The 18,252-nt window shown below is 46.8% G+C and overlaps 2 protein-coding genes across 4 annotated transcripts in view; both read right to left on the bottom strand.

The window, feature by feature from the left end:
* Positions 1–4,985, bottom strand: part of LOC129340592 (lysosomal acid glucosylceramidase-like) — a 61,409-nt gene extending 56,424 nt beyond the window's left edge. Inside the window, exon 1 of one of the 2 annotated variants that reach the window (XM_054995471.1) lies at positions 4,773–4,985. The gene's annotated coding sequence lies outside the window, so the exon portion shown is untranslated. Of the gene's footprint in view, positions 1–837; positions 890–4,772 lie in introns of those variants that run through there. The other variant, XM_054995479.1, reaches the window with a different exon arrangement.
* A 7,356-nt stretch (positions 4,986–12,341) lies between these two features.
* LOC129330654 (lysosomal acid glucosylceramidase-like) overlaps positions 12,342–18,252 on the bottom strand; it is a 30,207-nt gene continuing 24,296 nt past the window's right edge. For both annotated transcript variants that reach the window (XM_054980792.1, XM_054980798.1), the window contains exons 8-11: positions 17,569–17,793; positions 16,568–16,731; positions 13,961–14,083; positions 12,342–13,142 (exon numbers count right to left, since the gene is read on the bottom strand). In XM_054980792.1, coding sequence (XP_054836767.1) covers positions 13,037–13,142; positions 13,961–14,083; positions 16,568–16,731; positions 17,569–17,793 — 618 coding nt within the window. In that variant the 3' untranslated portion in view covers positions 12,342–13,036. The remainder of the gene's footprint in view (positions 13,143–13,960; positions 14,084–16,567; positions 16,732–17,568; positions 17,794–18,252) is intronic.

Genomic DNA, 18,252 nt, shown 5'->3' with positions numbered 1-18,252 from the left:
AGGGCTGCGGGCGGATTGCTTGCACCCCCTTGCCCTGGGTTGTTGGAGGGTGGCGTGCCGTGGCTCCAGTGCGCCTCGCAGGGCTGCAGGTGGATTGCTCACACCCCCTCACCCCAGATCCATGGAGGGTGGAGCGCCACGGCTCCAGTGGTCCTCGCAGGGCAGCAGGCGCTCCCCCGGGGCTTACAGGTGTGCCACTGTTCCTGTGCTGCCACCACCACCGCCCTCCTCCTCCTCCTTGGCTACGAAGCCTGGCAGCAGCAAGCTGGGCCAACTTACTGTGCCCTCCGCTGCTAGCGACGCCCTCCAGAGGCATCATTCCACGGCGCCCTTTTATCTTGGTGCATCCGCACATGCACACCAGCATAAATGTGTGTCATCGGAAAGACGCTAAGGGAATTATATAGTAGGATATACCAAATATTTCAAATGAACAAGAGACGTACTCTGTCATTGTCTCAACAAGGAACTCCTTTCTTAAAGTGGCATGTACAAACAAATCAAGGTTATTCAAGTCCTAAACATGCAGTTAACTAATATTAAGAAAGTGCAAGTGCTTCAGGCCTCAATGAACATGTGACAATCATCAGACAAGAATAGAATATTGCACAATTCCATGAATAAATACAAAACTGTTCATATTGCACCAACAAGAATAAAGTGCTGTTGATTCATAATTAATGCAAAGGAATATGTATCAAAGTCCAGGCACACTCAGTCCTTGTTAAATAATTTCATCAATCACTAGTAGAGATGGGCACAAAACAGAAAAACCCAAATCATGTGTTTCATGGTTCATCAATTTTCACAAACCACAAATCACGAACTTTCACGAACCTGCCCCTGGTTCACGAACTGGTTCGTTTGATTCATGAAAATGTCACATCCAGGTCAGAAAATCATCACTTCTGGGTCAGCAGAAAGTCACTTCCAGGCCAGCAGGTCACTTCCAGGTTTGCAGAAGATCCGCAGGAAGTCCATCCCCTGTTGCCTAGGAAACTGATTGATTGGTCACGATCAGTCACGAACCAAAAAATGAACCAAACGAACCAGCCTAAAGTTCATGGAGGTTCGTCAGAAATGGGATCTGCCGAACCACGGTTTGCAAACTACAAACCGGTCTGGTTTGTGCTTAATTTTGATTAGTATTTCGGTTCGTGCCCATCTCTAGTCACTAGTGCATAAGGTGTCAATAGGTCGTAAAAGCTGTTTAAGATGAGCCATGATTAAGTCTTATTCGTCTAGATCCTTTGTATCCCATTTCAATATATATCTTCTTCAAGAAATCACAGCCTTTACCAAGCAAAGACATTTAGACATGCTGACATAGTCAATTCATGACTGGTACAGCAATAATGTACATGGCACTTTAACAGAGCAGTTCCTTTTTGAGACAGCGATAGAATAATTGCCTTCTTGACTCTTGAGTAAATGATTGTAAATCATTTATTGCTTGGCTACTATTTATAGTTAGTAAGATTTTGCAAGTTGTTTTCTTTATTGAACCGCCAGGTAAGGCTTAGAGATTTCCCAGAATTATAACTAATATCCAAATGACAGGAATCAGTTCCCCTGGGAAGAAAATGGCTGCTTTGGAAGGTGGACGCTATGGCATTATACCCTGCTGAGGTCCCTGCTTCTCCAAAACCCCAATACCTCCAGGTTCCTCCCCCGCAAATCTCCAGGAATTTCCCAACATGAAGAAGCCACCCTGCGCTGTAGCATGACCAAGTAACAATCCATTGAACCAGGCTATGGAGAGAGAAGCAGGCTTGGAGAGAGAAGCCTGGTGTTGTAGCATTCTGCACCAACTGTAGCTTGCAGACAGTCTTCAAGGGCAGCTCCATCCTAAGACATAAAAGGTGAGCCATATTGGTGACGACTCACCTTTCATGTGGCATAGGTGCAGTCTGTGCAACGGCAGGAAGGACAGCCACATCTCCCAGCCCTTCCCCACCATGATCAGGGGCCAGGGAGGTGTCCATGCCCGACCCAGCTTCCCTGCGCTCCCCCGGCCAGGATCAGGGCATAGGGGGTGTCCACGACTGGCCTGGCCACCCTGCCCTCCCCCCACTGCAGTTGGGGCATGGGGGAGGCATCCATGCCTGGCTCAGCTGCCCTGCCCTCCCCCGGCCAGGATCGGGGTGCGGGGAAGGCAGCAATAGCTGGCCCGGCCCCAAGGCCCTTTGTAGAGCCCGTTGTATTTTTTGCCAAAACGGGCTTTGTTGCTAGTATAGAGCATATTGCAGAAATCTAATTTAATCTAATCTAGATGTCATGCAATATGCTAGTATGGAGCATATTACGCCACAGTAACAAGATCAGCCTGTTTACCAGAAGCACTGTTTAACGAGGATTAAGCAAACGTTGTTCTGAATCAGTCTCCTCCAGTGTCGGAGCTTGAAACGGGCACCTTACCTCCCAGGTCCATTGGGGGAGATCCCTTGTTGCCCAGACAGACGACAATTAATCTGCCAGCACTAATTAGAGGTAGTGTAGCATGGCACGGAACAGACTACGCCGTGAGCCAGTCGCCTACAGATTTACTCCTGCGCAACCTACTCATTCTAAACACAAGTCGGGGATATTTGTGGGGTCAACCTTCAGGACAACATAAATATTCACTCTTGGAATTCACCGGCACGAGTTGAACCAGGGGCTGGTGGTTGGGATGAATGTGAGGCGAATTGATGAAGGACAGCTCTACACGCAAATAGTGCCCACGGTAAACAGGTCGCAATGCTTGCTAAATAAAACCTCTGAAAACTCATTGGTAAGGACCAACCACAGGAAAGGGTGTTCTCTTCATGCCTTTTCATGAAACCTTCAAGGATCGTCTTGCTGGCCAGTGATAGACAGAATACTCTGTTGCCAAGTAGGCCCCCTCCCCTGCTTTGAAGCCTGCTATGAACTGTGCTAGAGTTTCCTGCGTTGCTGTTTTACTGCTACTCCAAAGACTGCTTTGCACGTGTGTGTTCTGGTACACGTGTCAGTTTCCTGCCTGCGTGTCAATCACCCTGCTGCAATAGACTGTGTAGTTTACTGACTCCATGTTTGGGGAACTGCACAAAGGACTCTCTTTCTGGGCAGCCCTGCCCTGACCTATATCTGGAATTCCCTGTGTGCGTTTGGACTCTGTTACAAGTGTGCCCCGTGCCTGCATTGCCATCTGCCACGGACCGTGCCTGTTCCCTGCCTTGGACTGTGTTTTAAAGTGTTGTTCCCGCTGCCTCCATGGAAGCCTGCCTCATATGGGCCCAAGCCGCTGCTAGCAGTCGGGCGCCAGCCGGGGAAACCTCCAGCGAGCCTGGCTAGGCGCTCCCTGGTCAGTTCCCGCCTGGAGCCTCCCGCGGGCCGGCCGCCACGCTTGCCCTCGCTACCGGGCAGTCTGCTATCCAGCCCCAGCTATGCCCAGCCGGCATCCATGTTCTTAGGCAGCCAGAAGACCCTGGGAAGAGGACTGCTTTGAGAAGCCATTTCAGCGAAGCGGGCACACCACGTCCGCAGCGAGAGCCCCTCGCCCCGCTCTGCATATCTTAGGAGCCGCCCCGGAGAAGAACTAAGTGCCGACCATCCCAAGCACTTAGAGAATGAATCTCAAAGAAACCTCCGCATTCCAAAGCTGATGACATCAGGACAAGCCCTGTCCGCTGGAACATCCTTTCAGCCCACTTGGATTTCCCCTCCCTCTTTTGTCCCCTCTTCCTGAGGTGTCACTTATCACAATCTGATTACTAAAGTGGCCCATCCAAGCCATTCAGTAGCCCATTAGACCCTTTGTTTTAATCTGTGAGAACCACCAAGTACAGCACCAGCCCCAGGGTACGTTTTGGGGTATTTAAGCTGGTCTCCCAGACCACTCGGTGCTCAGGCCATTCCCTATCCAGACTTCCTTGCTGTCCGTCTGTGGTCCCAGTGCTGGCATTGGGCCACCCTCGCTGCTGTGTCTCTGCTTCGCTCCAGGATAAGTGAGTATTTCCCCTATCATCGTTGGGAACCAGCTAATGCGAACGTCTCTGTATTTCCTACTCTATATTTCTTAGACCTTGTATGTTCTTTGTATGATTGTGCAAGCTAGGCTTACGCTACACTCAATACACGTGTTTGGACCTGACTCGTTGTCTGCCTCTTTTTCACTAGAGTGTCTGGGATCGGGACCTCCGTAAACATAGGTTATGATCCTCGCTTAATATTAATAGTTACAGACTGCTACAGCTAATTCCCCATTATAATAAAGAGCAGTTCTGGTAACAACTCGGTTAGGTGACTCTTGAGCTATCCACAGGGACTCTTCTTAGGTTCACAGTGTAGCATAGAAAGTACAGGACTATGACTTTGGAGACCTGAGTTCAAATCCCCACCGCATCATATAATTTCCCCTCCCTCCAGGGCTGTTGTGAGGATAAAATGGGGGAAGGAAGGAATGGAATCCAAATCCTATTACAAAATTAAAAACTCAACAGCTGAAAATGGAACTTCCACGTTCACAGGCAGTCTATCCCAGGACAAAGGAGAGGGGATAACATGACCTGCCTGTGAGCTTGCCAGGAATATCTAGCAAAGTATAAACTGTATTTTGTGTAAAGCATTTAGAGAGCCATTATGGTGTAGCAGTTGGCTGTTTTGGACCCAGAAGACCTGGTTTCAGATCTGTACCATGTTGTACTAGAAGCTCACTCGGCATACAGCACACAGTTCATCGCCCCACTCCTTGTTTCTACAGACAGTAATAAAATCTATCTTGTTAATCCTGCCCTTATTACCACACTCACCTTTGTGAGTCCCAAAATCATCGGTGCTCAATGACGAGTGGCTTTGCTTGGAGGATCTGCCCCACAGCTGCCTCTCTAGAGGGGAAAAAAGCTTGCGCTAGAATCTCCTGGTGTGCCAAATGACAAGCTGGTAATATCGCCAGACAGGATGCTTCGAGGGCCAGAAGGTGCCACCTCTTGATCTTCCTAGAGATGCTCAGCCTCTGGGGATGCCACAGCAGTGAGAGGTGAAGAGAGAGCTTCTGGTTGAGCAACAAAAGTCGCTGACGATAAGCTAGCGGGGAGGATCCCTTGGCAGTGAATTAATTTGGGCCGGCCCGGGAGTGGAGAGGAAGGGCAGTTCATCTGCACTCGAAATGAACATTGCCAGTTGGGCAGGGATAAAAACCTGGTGCAGGCTTGAGGGATGTCTTTGCAGAGGGCTTTGCAGAGGAACGGAGAAAGAGCCAGGAGAGAAAGAAGCTTGAAGAGGGAAAGGTGGATTTAAAGGGGGTGCAGAGAAGCAGGACCAAGCAAGGGAGACATGAAGGAGGCAGCATCTTGAGGAAAAGAGCAAGGAAGAAGGGGCAGTGGTGCCAATTACACCTAATCACCCACCCAGGTTGATGTAGCCTTGGTAATGCCAGTTTGGTGTAGTGGTTAAGAGTGCGGGACTCTAATCTGGAGAACCGGGTTTGATTTCCCACTCCTCCGCTTGAAGCCAGCTGGGTGACTTTGGGTCAGCCACAGCTCTCTCAGAGCTCTCTCAGCCTCACCCATCTCACAGGGTGTTTTGTTGTGGGGATAATAATGACATACTTTGTAAACCACTCTGAGTGGGTGTTAAGTTGTCCTGAAGGGCAGTATATAAATTGAATGTTGTCATTGTTGTTTTTATTATCCATGATGACCCAAGTGCCAATGAGTTCAGGACTAAGCAGGGGGATGACTCATGGGTCTCTCACTTTCCTGTACATTTCATTACACCCCTTGCTCTAACAAGTGTGTGAGAACAAGGAGAGCTTGTCAGTCTCAAGAGTCACACTGCCTGCATAACCAAGGAGGAGGGCTAGCCCAAGGAGGGTGGCTCAAGTCCAAGCCTTAATGCCAAAGTCTAAGGGGAGTTCCAAGAGCAAAAGCCAGGTCAAACCGGTGGTCAGAGCACGAGATAACGCCAGGAGTCCAAGAGCAAGTTCCGGCACTGTCCAAGGTCAGTCACCGATAGCATCAGGCACGAGCAAGGTCCACAGAACGCAGTTGCAGGCAATAAACACGTTGCTTCCACGCCTGGCAGTCACGCCTGACTGGCTTTTATAGCCAGGCGTGATTTTCAGCCAGCTGCTGGGGCTCCATCCTGATGCTACTCATCATCGCTCTCCAGCAGCTGGCGTCGGCTCAGGAAATGAGCGCTGCGCCGTCTCTCCTGCAGTTCCCGTCTCTGGCGCTGTCTGCGGCGCTCTCTAGGCGTGGGTGAACTGGGGGGGGGGTGGAAGCCCCTGGCTGGGCTTCCCCTGCGGTGCTGGCAGTCCCTGATTGAGCTTCCCCTGTGGAAGTTCCTGGTTGAGCTTCCCCTGTGGCATTGGGGCTAGAGGGTGCTGGTGTCTCAGCTGCTGGCTGTGAGCTTTGATCAGCCAGCAGCTGCTGCTCCTGATTGCCGGCTTCTGCTGAGTCAGGGCTAGGGCTGGCTACACAGAACTCTTCTTCTCCTGAGGAGTCCTGGCTGGCTACACGAGGCTCCTCTCCTCCAGAGGAGACCTCACTCTCAGACTGGGCCATGACAAGACCCGCCATAGCTTAAATTTTAGGGGCTGAGGCTGCTCTTCTGATTTAGGGATGTGATTTTAACCCCCATGTCTGTCCCAGGATGGCCACGGCTCCCTGCTTAGATTTCTCTACTGTGTCTGTGCACCGAGGATGAGACGTCCGTTCTCCAGCTCTGCATAGCTTTGTTGATTCTCTCCAAATCCATCATGTTATGATACAAAGAAGAGCTCTCTTGCCTTCATCAGATATTCCCTCCTGTCTAGTGGTCTCTTGTGCCTCCCTAGACTGTCAGTTGCCTCAGGGTCAGTTCCATGTTCTGGCTGTACCTGAGGTAGAGTAAGGGGGGGAAGATGCAGTGGGAAGGTACAGTTAATTTATAATTGTCCCTTTAACAGAATGGGATAATGGGATGTATGACAGAACACCCCCCTCTTCACTCCCCCACTGTGAGTTGTGTAAGTTACAAATCTAGTGTAAGTTGTGTGTAAGTTACTTATGCAAATTACAAATTTTCCTGCCAAAATCCAAGATTACTCACTGTGGCTGAGCAGCCTCAAGTGCCGTGTCTCTATTTAAAATTCCTTTTGGCTCTTCTGAAGAGTCAGAGTGGACAGATAAGGTCCACGAATATGCCTCAGTAGTCAAATTAAATACTTACAAACATAACAGACCAACAGCTGAATTTTGGGGGAAATAGAGGGCTTTCTGCAATTACTTGGGCCAGAACTAATATCAATTAAGGTAACTTAGCTTAAAGATAAAAGGATGAAACACAGGGAATGATTAGTAAAATAATTGTTATTAATTTTTGTATAAGTAACCCAGGAGAGGGAAGGAGATTTATAACCCAACTAAATTCTGTTATGTAAACTCTTTTTATTATATTCTTACTGGTTTAACTCAATCTTAAACATAGTGGCCCTTTTCACACTGCTTACCTGGATTCGCAACGACGCAGAACATCGCACTAAAAATGCGGAACATCGTGCTTTCTCGCGCGAGAAAACGCGATGTTCCGCGTTTTTAGTGCGATGTTCCACATCGTTGTGAGTCCAGGTAAGCAGTGTGAAAAGGGCCAGTGTTTGTGTAAGTTACAAATTAATTTCAAATGTACTATTTGTATAACTTGGTATAAGTCTCAAATTAATTTCAATTATTGCCTGTATAAGCTTTATTATGCACTTTCTATTGTGGTACTCTATCTTTTGTTTTTAAATAAAAATTCTATTTTTTTAAAAAAAGTTCTTTTTGTCCCACCCTGAGAAGCAGTTATGTTTTTGGCTTTTTAGCCCAGCCCAGAAACTTGATAGGGGTGAAGCAGGAGCCCTCTTCTTTTTTATATGAAATAGCACTGGAAGCTGAGTAACTCACAAAAGAAACAGCAACTTTATTATTTTTTAAAAAAAATAAACGACAATGGGGATACAAAAAAGAAAAATAAGGAAAAAAACAGGAATACACATTACATTAAGGGAAGACTGAGATAGATTATTTTGAGTACAATAACCATATGTCATTTGAATATCATATTCCAGTTTATAACAAACATTCTCAGACACATTTCCTCTCAAAACAGCAACTTTATTGACCAGGCAGGGATCGAATATTGTTAGGCAGGGAATGAAATGCTGAGGTAACATTTGTTGGTAGAACAGAATAGTTTAAAAGTAATAGGTACAATAGTTTGCTTGCAGCTTCTTTCAATGTTTATAATCCTTAAGAGTGAGAGGTTTGTAGTTTCATACTTTGGTTAAAGCAACAATGTTTCTTCACAGATTACCTTTTACAATTTACGTGTTCTGATGTTAATTCAACACTGTTTTCCCTTTACAAATGACCTAGGGTCCTCCTTAGAGCCAACCCCCTCCCTTTTTAGGGAGGAATTATTCTTCTTCACTAGGCAGGAATTATTTTTCTTCATAAGATATAACCCTGTTCATAACATAGTTGTGCCACAGTTTTTCTTGCCACAGAGAAATGGAGGGGGGAAAGGGTGTTACACTATGGGTAGAATTACAAATAATTCTTTTTTTGAGACTAAAATAAATTTCTCCCCTCAAGAATATGAAGACAAATGGGCATCTGTGGTATGCTATTTAAATGACCAAGAAGTTATATCTTCAAGCTGGGAATGATTTTTGTTAATATAAGGGGAAAGTTTGGTTATGATGATGTTATTTAAGAAATTTTAAAATTTTTATCATATGTATTTTTTTTAATTTGTTATATAGTATTAAATAATTTTTAAAAAGATATAATCCTGTTCATATGGCTGAATGGGAGTCTCCACTTACTACCCATTCACTCTGCCAAAAAAACTACCCTAGTTCTATGTTGGCTGTGTAAATGGGTTTCGATTAGTGCTGGCTTTTATACTTGGACTTGCCTGGTAATTATTTACCGCATAACATGAAAAGCTTCTGTGCCCATTTCCATACATTAAATCTCTGTGAAAAGGACAGGACATTTTCTCCAGGCAGCAACCCAAAATTCAATCTGTTGCAAAGAAGCCAGGTGCACGGAGGAACCTGCCAAACCGTGATGCCAACTCAGGTTCCCATGTTACAAAATCCACATGGTAGACATGAAGATTTTGGATCCGATGAGGACCTGGAGATCTGTGCTGGGAACTGAGTTCCCAAGGGCATGGGAATTGAGTGGCTTAAACTTTCCCTCCTACACTGTTTTCGTGACCTGAAACTACTCTGTGGAGCTACTATTTGCTCCACTGTGTAAACATGCATGTTCTAACAGCTGCACATAAGTTTCCCCAACAGGAATGAGCAGTAATAGGGAGAACCTGAGGGCCAAGCTCGAAGGAACGGCTTCCCTGGTTTTAAACCCTGCACAGAGCCCTGAGAATGCTGACAGTGATGGTTACAGCCAGGACTGCCAGCCTCCAGATAGTGGGGAGAGATCTCCCAGATTTACAACTGATCTCCAAGCCATAGAGATCTGTTCCCCAGCAGGTCCGGAGCACGGCGGGAAGAACCCCCTGAAAGCAATGCAGGGGGTAAATTGCCCGTTTGCTCCAACGGAGGCCGGCAGACTTGCGCAGCACTTCGCATGCTGCCGGGCCATGGAGAACGGCAATAAGCAGATTTAAGGTGAAAACCTGTAAGTAAGCGAATCCCTTCTGATTTCTAAGCGTATGCGAAGGATTGGTGGGAGCTGAAGCTAAGAAGGCGCGGATTTCTTCCCCTTCACGGAGTTTCGGAACTTAGTTGGCGCCCCCCCCCCAAGATGGCGACGAAAAAGCAGAGCCCAGCAATGAGTAAATCGGTGATGGCGACGTTACAGGGGAAGGGGGAAACTTTGGAAGAGATGGTGAGACGAGCAGTCTTTGATGCTGTGCAGCCCTTTGTAGCGAAACTGAATGAAATGGGGCAAAAGGTTGATTCAGTGGAAAGCGAAGTGAAAACCATTAAAGAAACAGTGACCAGAGCAGAGCAGTCTGCACACGAGAACGCAGTACTCATGAAAGCAACAAGTAAGGAAGTGAAGCTTTTGGAGAATCAAATAATAGGATTGCAAGTGGACCGTGCCCAAACGGTACTGTGTCTTCAGAATGTAAAAGAGGAGCAAAGTGAAAATTTAAAAGATCTGGTGTCTGGACTTTTGGCGCCATTCACAAAGGCAACTAAAGAAGAGTTAAAAAGCGATATTTTGGAAGTCCATCGGACATCTTCAAAGTATGTAATGAAACGTCAGCTGCCTCACGAGATTATTATTGACTTTTCATCTAAGAAGACTCGGGACACCATTTTATATAATTCGTACAATGTGGACTTGGATTATTTGGGCAACAAGGTTAAAATATTGAAAGATGTTCCATTTTTGGCTCGTAAAAGAAGATTTAAGTATAAAGGACTTGCGGCTTTCTTGAGGAAATGTGATGTAAAATATAAATGGTTGTTTCCAGAAGGCATCTGGTTCAGATACAAGGATCAAACCTACAAGATTACATCGGAAGCGCAGCTGACAGACTTTTTGTTCAACCATCAGGAGTTCCAGCAAGAAGAAAGTCCAAAGTCTGAAGGGGAAAGTGGGGGGGAGGAGAGAGCGGTGCGCAGCTGCTCCAGCTGCGCAGAGAGAATTGAGACCGAGACGCGGGGGGGGGGGGGAGAAAACCTGATCCTGAATATAGTCTGTATTGTATAAGATCTACCAATCTGATAGCATATTAGAAAGTTAACTTTTAAGAAAAATTGCAGCATGAAGGGAATACAAGACATGTAGTGTAGCGTTTGTTGTTTGTATGTTGCTCTTCCCCTTTTCCCAGTCCCCCCTTCCCCTTTTTTTCTCTCCCCCTTATGCTTTTGTAGTCTTTTGTAGTTTTTTATGTTAGATATTAAAAATAAAAAAAAATTCAAAAAAAAGAAAGAGATCTGTTCCCCAGCTGAAAATGGCTGCTTTGGAGAGTGGAGTCTATGGCATTATTTCCCTCCTTAAACCCCGCCCTCTCCAGCCTCCAAATCTCCAGATATTTCTCAATCCAGAGCTGGCAAGCCTAGATAGAAATCTCTCATATCTACAACTGGAGATCTCCCAGAATTACAGTTGATTTCTGGACCACAGAGATAATTTCCCCTGGAGCGTTGGAGGGTGGACTCTACGGCATTATATCACACCTAGGCCCCTCCCTGAGCTCCACCCCCAAGTGTTCAGGAATTTCTCAGCCCAGAGTTGGCAACACTAAGAGAGAGTGAATCTGTGGCAGAAAATGTTGACCAATATTGATTTATTTTATTGCTTTAAAAAAATGATGAGACCACCTTTCTCCTGACAAATCGTGACCCTAGGCAGGTAACAACTATGTTAATGAAATCCAGTAAATATGAAATACATTACATCTGTATTAAAATAGCTAGTGCAAGAATACCCCATTCACTACCAAGTTCTTTCTATCTCTGGCTTAAATGGAAAGGCTTTTAAAAATGCTAACAGAATAAACACGGTTCAAAAATGAGGTCAGGCCAATAACTCCCACTGGAAAAGAGCCGTGCTTCACTCTCCCTCCAAGGCCAGGCCTACCAGGCATTTCCCTAGATTTGATTCTAAGGACAGTTTCCCAGATATGGAAAAAAACTGGTTTTGTCCCTTCAGTGGTGAGGAAAGATGAGTGAGAAAGGGGAATGCAAACTCCCTCTCAGCTCTCTCCTCCCCAATGCTCTCTGCTGTGTGGTAACACTGTTGGCAGAGTGTGTTATACGATAGCCACAAATGACTAATTAAAGAGTAAAGAAAAGTTTATTTAGGAACTATATACTTAACTAGAAACAAAGCCCGTTGTCCAAATAAATACAACAGGCTCTAGAAATCTGGAGCTGGGGAGGGCTGGTGTGGGGGGTGTGGGGAGGGCTGTCAGGTAGGGGGCAAGGGGGTGTGGGGAGAGCTGAGAGTCAAGAGGGGTCTAGGGAGGATTGGCATGTGGAGGGGCAAGGGGGGTCTGGGGAGGGCTGAGAGGCAGGAGGGGTCTGGGAAGGGCTGGGAAGGGCTGGCAGGTGGGGTGTGGACCCAGGGAGGGTCCGCCCTCCTCCTCCTCCTTGGCTATGAAGCCCGGCGTCAGTGGGCCAGGCCGACTCGGCCTGCCCTCCACCGCTAGCAGTGCTTTCTGGAGGCATCATTCCATGGCACCCTTTTATCCTGGTGCGCCCTCACATGTGCACAAGCATAAATGTGCGTTGTCAGAAAGATGCTAAGGGAATTATATAGTAGGATAGGGAAGAGTAGAGATATAGTGTGTAGCTATCTAGCTGACTAAGAGCCAAACTACAAGTGATGCCTGACACTAGTTGGACACTTGTCAGCTTCCCTCAAGTTTTGATGGGAAATGTAGGCAGCTTGACGGAATGTTGGACAAGTGACAGTTGAAATGTCCCTTGGACAGCAGTCGGAGAGCCAAGCTGCAAGACTTGGCTCTTGACCTACATTTCCCATCAAAACTTGAGGGAAGCTGACAAGTGTCCAACTAGTGTCAGGCATCACTTGTAGTTTGGCTCTAAGAGAAAGAGAGAGGGTGTTAGTTCCAAGAAGAAAGATATTGCCCTGAGAGTACCAATCGGGAGGTAAGACAAGGAAATGACACTCAATCGAAAGAGAGGTGCTGTGCTCACATTCCTAGCTGACTAACGCTTGCTGCCCCCTTTTGGGTCATCTTCTCTTTCTCTTTGAACACCAGACATGGTTTCTTCCACCAAACACAAGTGGCAGGATGCCGTTCAATTCATTTTTAATACCTAATAAATTAAGGCGAGGTTACAGGAGACAAAGATGAGAGGGTTAATGTTGAGGGGGAAGCCTCTCGGCAGTGAATTGGTGGCCCCTGCATGACAGTCTCCAGCCTAGAGCAACGGCCCTTTCCAGATGCCCCTTCTTGGTCATAGAAAGTCATCCGTCTCAAGCTTTGGAACAGACACGGTGGAGAAGCCGCCACTGCCCACCTGGGCTGCCTTCTCTGCACTGGCATGACTCCTCAGGAGGGATCACCCTCTCCCACCACGTCTGGCATGTCTCGAAGGTCAGGTGTGCCTCCACAGGTAGGTCTGGATGGAGTAGGCCTGGGCAACATCTTCAATGACGCCCACCGGGCTGTCTGAGATACTGAATTTCACATCCATAAAGCATCTGCAAGAGAGTAAAGGCTTGAGGGAGGGAGGTGCTGAGGAGAGGTCTGGAATTGCTATGCCCCCTCAAAACTGTTGGCAGAGTACCATAAACAGTGGTAGTTATGCAGTACTGATTAAAGGTGTAAAAAGATCAGATAGTAAAGAGGAGGGATAGAAATAGGCTGTTTTCCACACGGCTTACCGTATTCCAGAAAACAGCAAAATCTCACGCGAAATCACGTGAGAAGACGCTGTTATCACGTCTTCTCGCAAGATTTTGTGCGATAACAGCGTCTTCTCGTGGGATTTCGTGCGAGATTTCGGTTTTCCGGAACAAGGTAAACAGTGTGGAAACAGCCGTAGTTGCAGCTATCTAACTACATCTTAGAGAGAGTGAGCTCAGAGAGGAGAGAGAAGGAGATTGACCTGTTTAGCCCAAAAGAAGACAAGGAAGTGACACATAACAGAGAAGAGAGGTGCTGCCCTCACGTTCTTATCTAACTGATCCTTGCAGCCCCCTGTATGCTGCCTCTTCTCTTTTTCCTTCTTGTACACCAGACATTGCTACTTCCAACAAAAACATGGGGGCAGTTCCTAAAGCATCCCTCCAAGGGGGGAGGCTCTTCCCAAAGTGGCAGCAGAGTTCAAGGGAATCCAAAGGGACTGTGCCACTTCAGATGGTGAGTGAAGTGTTACATCCAGTAATGTTCCTCTATGTGTGTTGGTGGGTGGAGGGCTACATTTTGGCCATATTCCTACACCAAACCCAATCCAGCTGTCATCCTTCGGCTTCTCAGGAGTCTTAAGGCAAGCTGAAGATCACGTCTTCTTACTTACTTGTTAAGCACAACCACCACCGCGGCACCATCCCGTCGGAGGAAGCCCACTGTTTTTAGCATGCAGCCAAAAAGGTTGTTGGAGGTCAGTCCTACTCGAACGGAGCCCTCTGGGATAAACTTGCTGGACAGGAGAGGAAAGAGATTGAAATGAGGCACATGGAAGAAGATGGGACCTGTGCAAGACACGCAAGGAAAGCCATGCTGCCATGCTGTCAGCCGAGACCCAAAAGTGGGAAACGATTTCGTCACAGGTGGGCCGTTTCTCCACATTTTAAAAATAGTGCAGTACTCATGGGATGCTGGCTGCTTCTTCACGCCGTTTTTGACGTCACCCACCACAAAAACAGAATCTTCATTACCTGCGTCTGGGTGATGTTAGAAATAACGCGAAGAAGCCACCAGCATTCCATGAGTGCCACGCTATTTTTAAAACGTGGGAAAATGGCCCGGAAGAGAGGAAGGGAAGTGGGATGACCTGGGAATAAGACGTGCTGATGGAAAGGGGAAGAGAGGGGGAGCGTTGCGTTCCCTTGTCCTTTTCTTCCAAGCCCCTGCTTAATTTCTCAGAGAGGAACAGCAAGCAAAAATCCAATGTTCTCTGTGCAGCCGCCCTGAGGAGTCCAACCAAATTCTCTGAGCAATAGGATTGCCATCTCTGGGTGGAAAAGTTCCTGTAGGCTTGGGGGGCAGAGCCTGGGGAGGGACCTCAGTGGGGTATAATGCCACAGAGTCCACCCTCCAACACTCCAGGGGAAATTATCTCTGTGATCTGGAGAGCCGTTGTAATTCTGGGCAATCTCCCGCTGCCAGATAGAGGCTGCAAACCTGAATGGAAACCACACCTTGGGATAAATGAACTACTAACCAACTCTAATATCTATAACATACAAATTTATCTTTCAAAGTGCAAGGTGCTAAGTGTAGAGAGAACAATTCATAAATATTCACATATCAATATAATAAACCACCCTTCCATCTGAGAAGGAAATACAATATACCCAAAATATTCAAAATTGGCCGTATCTTCCAATAAAACTCCAGTACTGGTTCTATAGTCTTTTGAGTTAATGATTATGTACTCTCTGGTTTATAGATAGCTATGCCAACACGGCGTACTTCCATGCAGCTGCCAATTCAACAGGTACGTGAGTTGCGGTTACATTGCTTTGACCCAAGTTAATAAGTTCTTTCTTTTATAGGTGAAGCCAAAAGAAAACAAAAGGAACCCAGAAGATTCCCCTGTTCATTACAAGCAGCTGATAACTCAAGGTAGGTATGATGTAGTAACGTTGCTTCAGCCCGGACGGATGTTTCTTCTTTTCCTGTATCTTCCTTATTAGGTGGAGCCGAAAACACTGGAAGGGGGATCCCGAAGTTTCCCCAGCACAACAAGTGGCCGGCTATATTATCAAACTTGTTTCATCCGATAACAACTTCATCAGGGGCTAGTGAACTGATCCACCCATACAATTGACTTTCAAAGCAATGAAATATATATCCAACTGTTCCTTTCTGTATTTAGGATACTGTTTTAATTTCTAATGTTCATCTATAGTTGAAAGTAGTTGTATCCAACCTGTGTTATTTGCAATTTATTTATCGTTGTTTGTTGAACTGTTATTTGTTTATTGTTGTCGTTGATTTTGTCATAAAACATAAAAACCACTTTTATAAATAAAACGTGTTTAAAAATATATAAGCTTTCATGTGCGTAATTTCAATGCACCTCAAGGACGGCCCCTGATGAAGTTGTTAATGGATAAAACAAGAACTCGAATATAGAACCAATACGGGAGTTTTGTTGACGAAACGGCCAATTTTGAATATTTTGTGTCGCTTTGTATACGTTGTATTTCCTTCTCAGATGGAAGGGTGGTTTATTATATTGATATATGAATATTCATGAATTGTTCTCTCTACACTGAGCACCTTGCACTTTGAAAGATAAATTTATATGTTATAGATATTAGAGTTGGTTAGTAGTTCATTTATCCCCAGGTGTGGTTTCTGATCAGGTTTGCTGGTTCTTACTGGGGGTGCCACTTCTGGTTTGCATTTGGCCAGATGGAGGTGGGCAACCCTATAAGCAAACCCAGCATTGGCAACAGAGGAAGTAGGCAACAGGCATGGCAAACTACACTTCCCCCCTCTCAGACCCAGGCTCCAAGCTGAATGTCTTGGATCACAGGCCTTCCAGGGTGTTTTACAAGTAAATTTTAGGAGCGGCATCCGTTCAGATGGGGACCTTCCAGGGAGGGCGCTTTGAGTTCTCCTCTCCTCCGTAGCTTTGCTTATTGATGTCATCCTCCCTGTACTTCTATTAGCTGTAGAAGGGGGAAAACATGGACCCGGTTGTTCCTTTTCCTTCCAAAGCTCACCAGTGATGGGGACGGGGGTGCGTGGGTGTAGTTTCAGTACACGAAATCACGGAAAGCAACGCGGTCCAAACAAAAGCCACAACATCTAACGTTACACCTAAAAACCACTTGGACAGTTCAATCCCAGACCTCCCGGGGTCTCTTCTAGATCAGCTTTCAATTTCACTGCATGGGATGGGAGGCAGGGAGCAAGGGACCACCCCCTACTGTGGAGAACCAAGCAATACCTGAAATGAGCCAGGTGGTAGAACATGGGCTGCTTGTAGAATTCATCTTTCGAGGCATCCACAAGGATTGGGCTGTCCACAAAATTCTTGACCCAGTTGGGGCCTCCGTTCATATCCAGCGCCAGGTTCCAGTCGATCCAACCCGTGACAAAATGATTGAGATCCTGTTGAATGAAGGTCAGTCAAAGGGCTGGAGCTATGAGGAAAGAGAGAAAAGCCAACCACCTCCCACAGAATGAAACGCAAATAACTTACACTCACTGTGTTGGAGGAAGGCTATAGAGGCTGTAGGATGGTGGGTTCCATCCCCCAAGTGTTCAAGCACTGACAAAAACCAGCAGCCAGCCCTGCCCTATCTCCTTTCTCCACACCACGCTCAGTGGACCCAATGAGGGTCCTGGTTGGCCATTGTGTGGAACTAGGGTTGCCAGTTCCCCACTGAGGGCGGGGGATTCCCCGTTCCCACCTTTCACCCCTTCGCTCTCTCTTACCTGCTTGGTGGGGGGGGTGCACCACCTGGGACGTGCTCCCAGTCCATGTGGCATGCCCCCACACACCACAGCAGCCCGAATCAGGGCCAAATCAGCCTAGATCAGGCCCAGATCAGGCAACCGTGGAGTGCAGCAGTGGTCCCGCGCTCTGCAGTGGCTGGATCTGGGCCAAATCGGCCTGACCTGGAGCCATATCGGCCCAAATCGGGCCTGGATTGGCCTGGATCAGGTCCAGATTGGGCTGCTGCAGAGTGTAGCAGTGGTTCTGTGCTCAACAGCAGCCCGATCTGGGTCAAATTGGGTCCCTGCAGAGCGCAGAAGCACTCCCAGGGTGGCTTGTGGCCTGCGCAATGATGTCACTTCCCAGAAGTGAGGAGGTTTGTGATGAGCCTCCCACCTCTCGCCCAGGGAGTAGGGGGACCTGGCAACCCTACGTGGAACAGGATACCAGACAAGATGGACCACTGGCCCAGCAAGGCTCTTCCAATATTCTGATATTCTTAAGCTTACCTCTATGATGTTGCAGCTGTAGCTAACACCTCTCTCCCAGCTGCCCGGGTCAACTTTAATATCCCAAGGGTAGAAGCCATTACAAGACTCTGTGTAGAGCAGAAAATAATCTGGGAAGAGATCGTGGGTGGCTCCCAGGGTGAGTTGGGCAGGGATCGTTGTATCCAGGTACCAGTGGACTCCAATGCCCGACACATACTTGGCTGCACTGCTGTTCCCAAGAACCTGAAGTGGAGTTGGGAGGACAGTCAATTTAAAACTCGCTACCTCCGGTCCTTCTCCTGTAGTGTAATCCCTGTTTCCTCCCAGTGTTGCAGTGTGAATGACAAACATATCAGATGTTGATTCAATCACCCATGGTGCCCTTCCCATCATACCTCAGGGCAGTTGCTCAACTTAAAAAGAAAAAATTAAATGTTCACTTACGAGTTTCCTTTTATCTGTTCTTCCATCACCTTCTTTTAAAAAATACTTGGTAATTTGTTTTCAAGTTCCCAAACTATTTCAAGGTTGAGGGGTTGTTGTGACAGCACAACTACCAGCCAATAGGTGCCTTTCACGAACAAGTTTTATTCATTGACACTCTACTACTTACATTTTTTTTTAAAGAGTTCATCTTGGAACAAAGATCAGTTTGAAAAACAGCAAAAATTGCCTTTAAGAAGGAGTTGGGGAGATAATAGA

This window comes from Eublepharis macularius, chromosome 1, assembly GCF_028583425.1.
Source record: "Eublepharis macularius isolate TG4126 chromosome 1, MPM_Emac_v1.0, whole genome shotgun sequence".
NCBI classification, from domain to species: Eukaryota; Metazoa; Chordata; class Lepidosauria; order Squamata; family Eublepharidae; genus Eublepharis; species Eublepharis macularius.
This window is presented reverse-complemented; position numbering and strand designations above follow the sequence as displayed.